The 12,656-nt window shown below is 60.6% G+C and overlaps 2 protein-coding genes across 2 annotated transcripts; both read left to right on the top strand.

The window, feature by feature from the left end:
- Nucleotides 1-800: 800 nt before the first annotated feature.
- On the top strand, nucleotides 801-3,380 carry FIGLA (folliculogenesis specific bHLH transcription factor). Its single transcript, XM_086628002.1, has 3 exons — nucleotides 801-1,025; nucleotides 2,771-2,923; nucleotides 3,210-3,380. Exons 1-3 carry the CDS (start codon nucleotides 801-803, stop codon nucleotides 3,378-3,380), a joined length of 549 nt encoding a protein of 182 aa, XP_086484128.1.
- Nucleotides 3,381-5,110: 1,730 nt separating this feature from the next.
- ADD2 (adducin 2) lies at nucleotides 5,111-12,391 on the top strand. Its single transcript, XM_086628034.1, is given in 16 exon segments — nucleotides 5,111-5,149; nucleotides 5,847-6,025; nucleotides 6,446-6,514; nucleotides 6,517-6,582; nucleotides 6,988-7,139; nucleotides 7,746-7,826; nucleotides 7,915-8,064; nucleotides 8,149-8,292; nucleotides 8,391-8,489; nucleotides 8,866-9,042; nucleotides 9,148-9,405; nucleotides 9,845-9,964; nucleotides 10,091-10,180; nucleotides 10,286-10,451; nucleotides 10,536-10,664; nucleotides 11,657-12,391. Coding segments are annotated over 15 exon segments (2,181 nt in total). The 5' UTR covers nucleotides 5,111-5,149; nucleotide 5,847; the 3' UTR covers nucleotides 11,959-12,391.
- Nucleotides 12,392-12,656: the final 265 nt, after the last annotated feature.

Genomic DNA, 12,656 nt, shown 5'->3' with positions numbered 1-12,656 from the left:
AGCCCGGAGCGGCCCGGGGGAAGGTTCTGAGCCCCCCAGGCGCTTTCAGGTTTGGGGAAACTGAGGCACGCATGGGGGAACACGTCCATATCCCCCACACACACCCCTTGGGGCACCCACTCCCCACCGACAGCCCCCAAACCCCCCCTGGGAATAGCAAAGCCGCCTCGGGGGGGAATTTTCCACCGGTGGGGAGGACGGGCGGCGTTTGGGGAGGGGGAACAACCACCCTGGGGTGCCGCGGCAACCGCCGGCCTGTTTTTTGGGAGGAAAAAGAGGAATTTTCCCTTTTTTTTTTTTTTTTTTCCGGCAGCCCCGAGGTTCGCAGCGCGGCTCACACTGCCATCTACCGAAACCGCCCTCGCCGTTATAAAATCCCTCATATTTTTATTTTCCCAGCCCGAAGGAAATTCGCCCGTTTTTAAGGGTCGCGCGAAGCCTCTCGAACAAACCAACCCCTGTTTCTCCCTGGGGGGTCGACACCAGTGGCCCATCCCCGGGGCCTCAGGTCTTATCCTCCCCATGCACCCTCTAAAAGGACATTTTTGGGTCCCTTTTTGGGTCTCTTTTTTCGGGTCAAGGCTTTGCAGCCTCGTAGCTGCAGGCTCAGCTGCTGAATGGGGAAACTGAGGCACGACCCGACCCCATCCCATTAGGTACCCACTGCGCTCGTTAGTCTGAACTGGGCCCCACCTGCAGCTCGTTGGGCTCCCCGGGTATTTAAGGGCCTTTTTGACCCCTTTTTCTCTCTTTTTGGGAGGTGGTGGGGTGGAGGTGCAGGATTGGGCCCTTCACTGGGTATGGGGGAGGCCACCGGAGGCGGGGGGCAGGCGGAGGGGGTCCTGCTGCCCACCCCAGCCCCCGAGGTGCTGGAGGTGGTGCTGAGCCAGCGCTACGGCCCCCTGCCCCGCGCCGCCACCATCGCCCGCCTGCGCAAGGAGCCGGCCGGGGGGTACCGGGCGGCCGGGGACCCCGCCGAGATGCTGGAGCGACGGCAGGCGGCCAACGCCAAGGAACGTGAGAGGGTGAGGGGACCCCCCCAAAAAAAAAACCCACCGAACCCCTCTGTATCTCCCCAAACCCACATCCCGGGGGGCGGCGATCCATGTCCCGCGGCGGCGGCGGCACCCAGGACCACCCCGGGGCTGCTCTAGGCGGGGGCACCCAGCAGCCCCCCCTCTTCTCCCCGAGGTCAGGGGATGGGGGGGCTTTGCCTCTGCATTTTTGGGCCCCCGGTGTAATCCGGGGGGGGCCCAGTTTAATTTTAGGAGGCCCAGATTAACCCTGGGGAAAGGCACGGTGTAATTTTAGGAAAACCCAGGTTAATCCGAGGGGAGCAGTTTGATCCCGGGGTACCAGTTTAATTTTGGGAGGGTCTGGTATAATCCTGGGGGGGACCTGGTTTAATTTTAGGAGGGGGCCAGTTTAATCTTTGGGGGGGGGGGGTGTAATCCTAGGTACCCAGTTTAATTTTAGGAGGGCCTGGTTTAATCCGGGAGGGGGTGGGTGTAATCCTGGAGACCTGATTTAATCTCAGGGGGGACCCAGTTTAATATTAGGAAGGCCTGGTGTAATCCTGGGGGGACACTTTTTAATCCGGGGGGGGGCCTGGTGTAATCCTGGGAGACCCCAGTTTAACTCTAGAAGGGCCTGGTATAATCCTGGGAGGGGCCCAGTTTAATCCTGGGGAGGCCAAATTTATCCGGGGGGGGGGGGGGGGGGGGGGGGGGGGGGGGGGGGGGCAGTGTAATCCTGGGGCCCAGTTTAATCCTGGAGAGGCCATATTTAATCTGGGGGAGCAGTGTAGTCCTGGGGGCCTGGTTTAATCCTGGGGAGGCCAAGGTTAATTTTAGGGGGGGTTGATGTAATCCTGGGGGCACTGGTGTAATCTTTGGAGAGCCCAGTTTAATCCTGGGGGACCCAGTTTAATTTTAGGAGGGTCTGGTGTAACCCTGGGAAGGCCAAATTTAATCCTGGGGGGTCTGCTTTAATCTTAAGGGTGCCCAGTTTAATCTGGGGCGGAGGGGGCTGGTGTAATCCTGGAGGGACCCAGTTTAATCCTGGGGGGGCCTGGTGTAATCTCGGGAGGGCTGGTTTAATCCTGGGGGACCCAGTTTAATACTTGGGGGGGGGGGGGGGGTGTTAGTGTAATCCTGGGGGGGCCCGGTTAATCCTGGGGGATCTGGTGTAATCTTGGGAGGACTGGTTTAATCCTGGGGGATTTAGTTTAATCCTGGGGATGGGGGGGAGGGGGCACAGTGTAATCCTGGGGGGGGCTGGTTTAATCTTGGGGGATCCAGTTTAATACTTGGGGTTGGGGGGGGCTCAGTGTAATCCTGGGGGGGCTGGTTTAATCTTGGGGGATCCAGTTTAATACTTGGGGTTGGGGGGGGCTCAGTGTAATCCTGGGGGGGCTGGTTTAATCTTGGGGGATCCAGTTTAATACTTGGGGGGGGGGGGGGGGGGGGGGCTCAGTGTAATCCTGGGGTGCCTGGTGTAATCTTGGGAGGACTGGTTTAATCCTGGGGGATCCAGTTTAATACTTGGGGGGGGAGGTTAGTGTAATCCGGGGGGGGGAGGCCTGGTTTAATCTTAGGAGAGTCTGGTGTAATCCGGGGGGGGGGGGGCGGCCCAGTTTTTCCTGGGGGCGGGGGGGGGCCTGGTTTAACCCTAGGAAAGCTGGGTTTAATCCTGAGGAACTCAATCTAATCCTAGGGGTTCTGGTTTAATCCCGGGGTGGGGGTGTGACTCAGTTTCCCCCCCCCCCCAGATTAAGAACCTGAACAGCGGCTTCTCGAGGCTGAAGACCCTGGTGCCCCTCGTGCCCCGCGACCGCAAGCCCAGCAAAGCCGACACGCTGCGGGCGGCCGCCGAGTACATCCGCCTGCTGCGCCGGGTGCTGCAGGAGCCGGGGGGGGCCGAGGTACGGGGGGGCACCCCAAAACAGACACCCTCCATCCTACCCCCCCCCAGCATATATAGGGATTTTTTTAAAATATTTTTTTGGGGGGGAGGTTATCTGGATTTTCTTGCTTGATATTTTTCAGGTTGATTTATTTTTAATGTTCAATTATTTTCAAATTAATGGGATTATTATTCCGGGGGGGTGGGTTGGATTTCAGCTGGGGGGGGGAGGTTAAAAAAAATTTAATAATCTCAATTTCAATGGTTTTTAATTCCCTTTTGCCTTTTCTTGCCCGTTTTGGCAGCGACAGGACAGTGGCGCTGGGCAGGAGGCGGGTGGCAGCGGGACGGGACCCCCGGGGGGGGCCCCCAGGACCTGGCCTGGTGCTGCCCCCCCACCCCTGTGGGGTGTCCCCGTCCCGCCCCCGGGGCCGCAGGACAGCGGGGGGGCGGTGAGTGGGGGCAGCCCTGGGTGAGGGGGTGCGGTGGGGGGACACCCTTGGGTGAGGGGGGGACACCCTTGGGTGGGGGCACCTTGGGGTGGGCTGGGGGGCACCCATGGCCTTGCAGGGAGCTCCCACCGCGGGCTCGGGGGTTTTTGGGAGCCTCTGATTTCTGTCGCCATAAACCGGGGGGGGAAGTTGCTTCAAATCACCTTTTACCCCCCCCAAAATAATTCGAAGGAAAAAAAAAAAAAATTTTATTTATCTCCCATTGGTTTTATTTTCGAAACTTTTCAGTTTGTGGTTTTTTTTTTATTTTTGAGGTTGTTTTTAGTATTTTTTAGGTTTTTTTTGATTTTTTTATATTTTTTTATTTCTTTTAAAATTAATTTATTGTTTCTTTTTTTAGGTTTTGGGGTTTCTTTTTTAGGTTTTGGGGTTTCTTTTTTTAGGTTTTGGGGTTTCTTTTTTTAGGTTTTGGGGTTTCTTTTTTTAGGTTTTGGGGTTTCTTGTTTTAGGTTTTGGGGTTTCTTGTTTTGGGTGGGTTTTTTTAGGTTTTTGCCGGTTTTTAATTTTTGATTTTTAATTTTTTACATTTTTATTTTTTTATTTATTTTTAACATTTTTACTTTTTTTTTGAGGTTTTTCCTGCTAATCCCTGAAAACCCGGGGGGGCTGCGGTGGACCCGGCGGTGACGGCCCAACTCAACACTCGAGCACCGATTTGGGGGGGGGAGGGGGGCTGCGGCTCCAGCCCCGCCCCCATTAACCCCAACACCTCAACCTGGGGGGGACACACACACACAAGACCACCGTCCCTAAATGCACAGAGCTGTAATTAATTGCTCTACAAAGATGTAATTAGCAATTAGCACTGCTTCCCCCCGCCCCCCCCCCCCCCCCCCCCCCGCCAGGTAACGGTTTATTTAATCCCAATCCCGATTAACGATCGCGTAATAAAATGGGATTTTGGAGGTGTCCGCGATCTCCCCCCCCTGGTTATTTGCGCTCATTGAGTTTCCCGGCTGGGGGGGGGGGAGGTGCGTGGGCTCCCCCCTCCCCCCCCACCTCAGTGGGGTGGGGCGGGGCGGGGCCCCGTGTGGCGGGGGGGGGAAGGGGGGGCGGCCCTTTGTCAGGATGCTCTGAGGAAGAGGAGGAGGAGGTGGGTGATGGCAGCAGCATCCCCCTCCCCCGGGGGGGTTTTTTGGGAGGGGGGGGGAGGACGAGCTGGGTGCCCCCCCTTTTTTCCCTTCGTGTTCCCCCTCCCAATTCCCCCCCCCCCGCATGCAGATATTGGTGGGGGGGGGGGGATGCGCAGGCCTTTATCCTCCGAGGGCGGTGGGTACCCGACATCCCCCTCCCCCCCATCAATCCTCATCCATGGGGGGGTGCGATGCTGCAGGTGTTTCCCCCCAACCCCCCCCCATTCAAAAACAAATAAATCTCTATTTCCCTATTTTTTCAATCCCCACCCGCCATCCCTGCGGCTGCCGCAGCGCGTTGGGTGCGGTGAGGGCGGAGGCGGCTGGGTGGGGGGGGGAGGGGGTGCGCCGCACCCAGGACCCCCCGGGTTGTTCCCCCCCCCCTCCCCAGCTCAGGCACTGAGTGATGGGGGGAGGCCCTTAGAGACCCCTCTGCTCTCCCTCCTCTTTTGGGGGCAAAATCCCACTGGGATGCTCAGGACCCCACTGCTGCCCTGACGCCCCCCCACTCCGGTGTGGGCCGGGGGTCGCTGTGGGATCCCCCCCCCCCCTCAAAGGGAATTTTAGCCTGGAAAAGGTTCCTGCTTCCCTCTGATCCAGGTCAGTCCCGGAACAGCAAATATTGAGGTGGGGTGGGGGGAGGATGGGATGTGGGGGGCTGCGGTGGGTGGGGGGCTCTGCTTTTGCACTGAGCAATACTGGAGGGGGGGGGGGGGGGGGGTGTCTATTGTGGGATGGCCCCCGGGATGTGGGGGAGCAGCTCGGGTTGCCCACCGCCCCCTATATTTTAGGGCCCTGTATTTTGGGGGCGGGGGGGTGTCTTTTGCAGCAACACCCCCCCAAAACACCTCCTCGAGGATGCCCTGGGGTGAGTGGGGGGCAGCGCTGGGGTTTCGGGGTCCACAGAGGTTGTGCTTGGCCCCCGAAATATGCGTTGGCGACCCCTCGATTCAGACCCCCCCTCCCCGATTCGGAGCTGCCCTAAAGATGGGTGGCAGCGGTGCTGCTCCCATGGGTGCACCGAGCTGGCCGGGCTTAGCCGTGGCTTACCCGGGGGGGTAACCAGGCACAGGCGGTGCAGAGAGGGGGGTCACCCCCCCCCCCCCAAAGTGTCCCCTCGTCACCGTCACACCGCTGGGCTGTGCCTTCGGCAGGGTGGGGGCCGGCCGTGGCTTATCTCCGGGGCGCAGCTGGGCATGTTTTTGGTGGCTTCTTCGCAATCTGTATTGCGGGGGGGGGGGGAAGAGGGTGGCGGGGACCAGTTCCATGTCTGTCCGTCCGTCCGTGCCACTGGCAGGATGAGCACGGCCGCCAGCCCGGAGCCCCTGCCCTCGCCCCCCGGCCCCCGGGATTTGGAGCGTTCGGTCGAGGCCGATGCCGAGTACCTGCGGGTGCGGAACGTGGCGGCCGACCTGCGGCAGGACTTCAACATGATGGAGCAGAAGAAGCGGGTCACCATGATCCTCCAGAGCCCGGTGAGGGGGGGACCTCTTGAGGACCCCAAACTTGTCTCTCCTGGCCCCAGACCCCATCCCTCTTGTCCCCGACCCCATCTCTCCTGTCCCAAAGCAAATGCCACCATATCTTGGCTCGGGGCATGTCCCCACCTGTTTGGTGGTACCACCATCACCACCGTGCCACCAAGGTGGCCATGTCAGTGCCACTGAGCCCATGGTGCTGCTACCAGGGAGTTGCCGGTGCCACCACTGTCGCCAAGCCAGTGGTGCCACTGTCACCGTGCCACCAAGGTGGTGGTGCCACTTCCACCAAGCTGGTGATGCTGCCACCACCAATCTGGTGGCACTTCCACCCCGGTGCCACCAGATGGTCCCTGTTTGGTCCCCCGTGCCCCTTCCCCAGGGAGGTGACACCGGCGGGGCCGGGATGGCCGTAGTCCTTTCAGGGAGGAGCTGGAGAGCCTCATCCAGGAGCAGATGAAGAAGGGCAACAACTCGTCCCACATCTGGCCCTGCGGCAGATCGCCGACTTCATGGCCACCACGTCCCCCGCTGTCCTCCCCACCTCCCCCATGGGTATGGCCGCGCCCACCAAGGGCTTTCTGGGGGGGGAAATGGAACGGTTTGGTGAAATTCTTGAGGTTTTTTTCTTAATTTATGGAGTTGTAAGTGAGAAAACATCTCGCAGGGCTCTGTTCTCCTTTCATTGCTAGCAGAAAAGGGGGGGGGAGGCAGGGAAAGGATCAGGGACCATGGGGACAGAGTGTGGGGGGGTCGCTCTGGAGACCCCAACCAGCTGCCCCCAAAACCTTGGGGGGGGGGGGGGGGGGCAACAAACCTTGGGAGCCACCAAACCTTGGGGGCCACCAAACCCAGCTCCATAACCCTCCACTCTCCCATCCCTGAGAAACCCCAGGGTGGGGGGAGGCCAATCCTGCCCCCCCATCTCCCACTCACCGTGGGGGGGTGACACGTCCCCAGGGCTGACAGCTGTCACCCCCATCAACGACCTGCACGGCCCCGAGATGCCGGCGCTGGCCAAGGGCGAGCGGCTGATGAGGTGCAAGGTGGGCAGCATCCACCGCCTGCTCGACCTCTACGGCTGGGCACAGCTGGGACACGCCGCTGTCACCGTGAGCACCCCAAAACCTGGGGGGGGCTGGAGGGGAGGTGCTGGTCTTTTTTGGGAGGTTGGTTGTTTTGCGTTGTTTTGGGGGGGTTTTGAGGGGTTTTTTTGAGGGTTGAGGGGTTTGGGTTTTTTTTTTTTTGGAGGGTCGAGGGGGATTGGGTTTTTTTTGGGAGGGAGTTGGAAGGTTTGGGGGGGTTGAGGGTTTTTGGGGGTTTTGAGAGAGCTTTTGGGAGGTTTGGGGTTTAAGGGGGTGGTTTTGGGGGGTTGGGGGCTTTTTGGGGGATTGGGTTTTCCTGGGGAGAGTCGAGGTGTTTTTTGGAGGTTGGCTTTTGGGGGAGGGAGGTGTTGGGTTTTTTTTTGGGGGGGTGTTTTTTTTGGGAGAGTTGTTTTTTTTTGGGGGCTTTTGGTATTTTCGAGTGGTTGGGTTTTTTGGTTTTTTGGGTTTGGTTTTTTTTTTTGAGTCTGGGATGGGGGTTAGGGTTTGGTTTTCTTTTTTTGGAGGGTGGGTTTTTATTTTGTTTTTTAAAATTTTTATACCTATCTGGGTGATTTCCCCTCCCCCCCCCCCCCCCCCCCCCCCCCCCCCCCCCCCCCCCCCCCCCCGATGCAGCTGCGGGTGAGCAAGGAGCAGGAACATTTCTTGGTGGCCCCACAGGGGCTGGCGTGCAGCGAGGTGACAGCAGCCAGCCTGGTGAGCATCCCCATCCTGCCCTATTCCCAGGGAGGGGGAACCACCCAGCTCTGGAGCCCCCCTAAATCCTCCTCCCCTCCCTTCCAAGATCAAGGTCAACGTGCTGGGGGCTGTGGTGGAACAGGGCAGCACCAGCTTCGCCCCTGACGCCCGCAGCTTCAGCCTCCACGCCGCCATCTACGCCGCCCGCCCCGATGCCCGCTGCATCGTCCGCCTGCACACACCGGCCACCGCTGCGGTGAGCTATGGGGCAGGGGGGTGGGATTGAGGGTTTTTTTTGGGGTGGAGGGGGGTGTTGTCACCCTTACCTGCTGCGCCGCAGGTGTCGGCCATGCGCTGCGGCGTGCTGCCCATCTCGCGGGCCGCTCTGCTGCTGGGGGACGTCGCCTACTTCGACTTCCGTGGGGAGGTGGAGGATGAAGCCGATCGGGTCGAGCTCCAAAAATCCCTCGGCCCCACCTGCAAGGTGAGAGGATGGTGGGAGGGGGACAAAGGGGTGAGGGCCGCTGGTGCCATCCCCTCCTCTTTGTCCCGCTGACATCTTCCCCGTGCTCGGTGCTGCAGATCCTGGTGCTGCGCAACCACGGGGTGCTGGCGCTGGGCGACACCGCCGAGGAGGCCTTCTACAGCATCTTCCATCTGCAGGCAGCCTGCGAGATCCAGGTGAGCGCCGGGCCGTGCGCCGAGCTGTGTACGGTCTCAGCTGCCAGGGCAGTGCCTCCGGGAACAAGCACCGAGCTGGGCACAGTCTCTATTGCCAGCACTGTGACCTGGGAGCTCGTATTGAGCTGTGCCAGGTCTCTGCTGTCACTGTGGTGCTCTGAGACCATGTGCTGAGCTGTGCCAGGTCTCTGCTGTCACACCGTGGTGCCCCCAGAGCACGTGCTGAGCTGTGCCAGGTCTCTGCCACCAGTGCAGTGCCCAGGACAGGACAGACCAGTGCAGCCCCACAGTTATGGGGGGCTGTGGGCAGGTCTGGGGCCATCCCGCTGCTTCCCATCCGGTTGCACCAGCTGCATCTCCCTGGGCTCGGCCGTAGGTGTCGGCGCTGGCGAGCGCGGGCGGCGCGGAGAACCTGATCGTGCTGGAGCGTGCCAAGCACCGGCCGCACGAGGTGGGCTCAGTACGTTGGGCTGGCAGCACCTTCGGGCCCATGCAGAAGAGCCGCTTGGGCGAGCACGAATTCGAAGCCCTGATGAGGATGCTGGACAACCTGGTGAGAACTGGCCGGTGCCGAAAACGCGGCGAGCTTTCCCGAAACGCACAAAAATATCTTTTTCTCTCTATATTATTCACAACTGAGCGCTCTCTGCCTTTCCAGGGTTACCGTACGGGCTACACCTACCGCTACCCCTTCGTGCAGGAGAAGAGCAAGCCCAAGAGCGACGTGCTGATCCCCGCCACGGTGACAGCCTTCGTCTTCGAAGAGGAGGCTGCCCCCGTCCCCGCGCTGCGGCAGCACGCCCAGAAACAACAGAAGGAGAAGACGCGGTGGCTCAACACCCCCAACACCTACATGAGGGTCAACGTGGCCGAGGAGCAGCAGGGCAGCGCCGGCAGCCAGAAGACGAAGACGACGGTGCGGGGGTGCCACGGGATCCCGGGAGGGGTGCTGGGTTAATTTGGGAAGGGGTCTGGCTTGGGGAATGGTATCAGCTGGATGGGGGCGGGAGGGGGGGAGTTTTGGGGTACCAAAACAAAGGCAGACGGGGGATGCCTGGGATTTTATTGATCACATCAAAATTTGGTGTGCAGAAACACCCAGCGATCATCCAGAAGTGAGAAATGCTTCACTTGGTGCCTTTATTTAATGCAGGCTTTCCTTTCCTCCTCTAATCCCTCTTAAATAATAATATTTATTTTAAAACCCCACTTCCCCAGCCCATGGGCTTCACTGGGGTCTCCCCTCTACTCAACACACATTTATTGGGATCTCCCCTCTACGCAACGTGTGTGTATCGGGGTTTCCTCTCTCCACGACGTGTTACTTACTGGGGTTCCATCTCCGTGACACGCAGTGGCTGAAAGCGGACGAGGTGGAAAAAGGCAGCAGCGGGACCCCCATCCGAATCGAGAACCCCAACCAGTTCGTACCCCTCTACACGGACCCGCAGGAGGTGCTGGAGATGAGGAACAAGGTACAGTCCTGTCTCGAAAGCCCCAGAGCCTTTTGGACACGGGTGTGGGGGTCTCAGCAGACCCTGGAGCAGCAGAGGAGGTGGGCTTTTTTTCCCCCCCATCCTCGCTCTGCCTTTTGCCCGCAGATCCGGGAGCAAAACCGCCAGGACGTGAAGTCGGCCGGGCCCCAGTCGCAGCTGCTGGCCAGCGTGATCGCCGAGACCAGCCGCAGCCCCGTAGGTCACCCCATGCCCCGTGTCCTCTCCTGGCAGCGCCCAGCCCTCCCCCAGCTCCCCGGCATCCCACCGGTCGCTGACACCGCTCCGGGGGCGATGTTTCAGTCCACAGAGAGCCATTTGGGGGATGCGGCAGCCAAAGAGGCATCCCAGGAGGAGGCACCCCCCGAGCCGGAGCCCCCGAATCCCTTCAGCCAGCTCACCGACCAGGAGCTGGAGGAGTACAAGCAGGAGGTGGAAAGGAAAAAGCTGGGGCTACAGGGTAGGAGGGGTACGGGGGGGAACCCCGATCCCAAATTCCCCGCGGGGCCGGTAGCTGGCAAACCTCGGGTCCAGCACGTCTCTCTGCTGGCAGGCGAGAAGGACACCGCGGCTGAGGAGAGCCAGGCTCCCCCCGCCGAATCGCCCCCCGCATCCCCGCCGCAGAGCCCCGTGGCAGTGCCGGCAGAGAGCCCGGCCCCGACGCCCGCGGAGCCCTCGGAGGGTGAGTGGGCCGGCAAGCACCCGGGCTTGCCAGCCAAGCGGAGATGAGGAACAGGTCTCCAGTGAGGGGGATGAGGGTGGCTGTCGCCAAACCCTGCTGAGACACAGCCAAACGTCCCCCCTGGGTCCCTTTGCCTTTCCCTGAGGGGGGAGCCCGTTCCAGCGGGGCCGAGCGCCGACGGGGATTCACGCCGCCAAGCCGCCGCTTGCCTTGAACGCACCGGCAGGGGGGACGCAAGCGTCCGCCGGTGGCTTCGCGGGGTGGCAGGGGACACCTCCGTCCCCTCCTAACTCGCCGGAGGGTGCAATATTCCTGTTATACGCCCCCGAGCGCCAATCCGGCATCTACAAAGAGCGGCGGGCGTCAGGGCGCGGGCAGCGGGAGCGCGCGGCTTCTGGCTTTGTCATCGTGTCTCATGGTGTGTGTCTGTCTGTCTCCACAACGTCTTCCTTTCTCTTCCCTCCACGTGTGGCTTTCACCCAAGGAGTTGCCTCTGACTCTGAATACTGGTCACCGTAGTAAGTACGGAGAGGCCGGCCTGGAGCCGCGCCGCGGGAGGAGGGACGCGGGCGACCGCGCTCCCCGCTAGCTCGGGGTGGCCTTTGCTCTCTCCGTGGCCCGTTTCAGACGCGCTCCCGTCGGGAAGCGGCGCCTCGCTCAGGGTTTCGCAGAAGGAAATGCCTTGGGTTGCTTCGTTTTCTTTGCTGCCCGCTTTTTTTTTTCCAGCGGCGAAATATTCCGCCCTCCCCGCCTGCCTCTTCCCGGCCCTCCATCCCACCGTCGCTTGTCCTGCGGGAGTAGGGGTGGGGGGGGAAGGCTCAGGAAAGCGGCGCCTGCGGCAGGAGGGGATCAGGTCCCGACACTCTGTGTCCGCAGGAGCCAAATCCTGCTCCTGCCCAGGTCAAACCGACGACTCGGGGTGGGGATTTAAACCTCCGCAGCACCATCACCCGCTGCCCCAACCCTCACCTCTCCCTTTTCCCCCCGAAAAGGTGACAAGAAGGCGGACGGCGGCCAAGCGCCGGCCGATTCCACCGCCGAGAAGGAGCCGCCGGCAGTGGTGAACGGGAAGGATGAGGAGCAAAGCACCGAGGAAAGCTTGGGCAAAGGCGGGGACCGGACAACCTCCCCTGCCAACGCCGACCCAGATGCCCCCAAGGAGAAGGAGACGGTGACGAGCAGCCCCGTCTCTCCCGAAGGTTCACCCTCTAAATCGCCCTCTAAGAAGAAGAAGAAATTCCGGACCCCGTCTTTCCTGAAAAAAGGCAAAAAGAAGGAAAAAATTGAATCTTGAGTCTCCTCTGAGGCCTCCTGCTGCAGCAGCAGCCGGGCACCTCTCCGGCCGGAGGCGCCGAGGCGGAGGGATGGCTCCCGTGTCGTGCGTCTGGCCGAGGCGCTGCCGAAAATCCCGGAGGCGAGTTGTTTTCTGGATGCACTCCTGGTACGAGGCACCTCGTCCCCTGTCACCCGCTTCTGGAGGCGGTCACTGAGCTTACGAAAGATTGTGGCCCCCGTTTGCTGCTTGGGGAAACACCCACTGCCGTCTCCCTCTTCCCACGAGCTCACCCTTCTCCCTCCTGGGCACCAGCCCCTTCCCACGTGCGGGATGAGGGTCATTGTTTTTTTTTTTTCCCCACCTGTCGCTTGCAGAGCCCTTGTGAAATGTGGGGCGCAGCCCGGATCCGCTTGGTTTGAAGAAGAAAAAGGTTGTTTTGTTGTTGTTTTTATTTTGACCTTCTGTTTCAAACTCCGCTGGAATGGCGCTGGCTTCACCCCCGGGCAAAAGTGTTCACCGCTTCGCCCGGTGAATCTGATCGAGCTGAACTGGGGGGGATTGCTCTCCCCAGTGGTGGAGAGGCGGTGGGTCTGGGAGCCTTTCCTTCCCAGATCGTCATCTTCCTCTCCCTGGGCTGGAGAGCCACTTTCAGTCCCCTTCTCCTGGTGCCACCATCTCACGTATTCACGAGGAAGAGCAGCAGGATTTCGCACCGC

This window comes from Tauraco erythrolophus, chromosome 29 (assembly GCF_009769465.1).
Source record: "Tauraco erythrolophus isolate bTauEry1 chromosome 29, bTauEry1.pri, whole genome shotgun sequence".
Classification (NCBI taxonomy): domain Eukaryota; kingdom Metazoa; phylum Chordata; class Aves; order Musophagiformes; family Musophagidae; genus Tauraco; species Tauraco erythrolophus.
The sequence above is the reverse complement of the archived record's forward strand: the minus strand, read 5'-3'. Positions and strand labels throughout refer to the sequence as shown.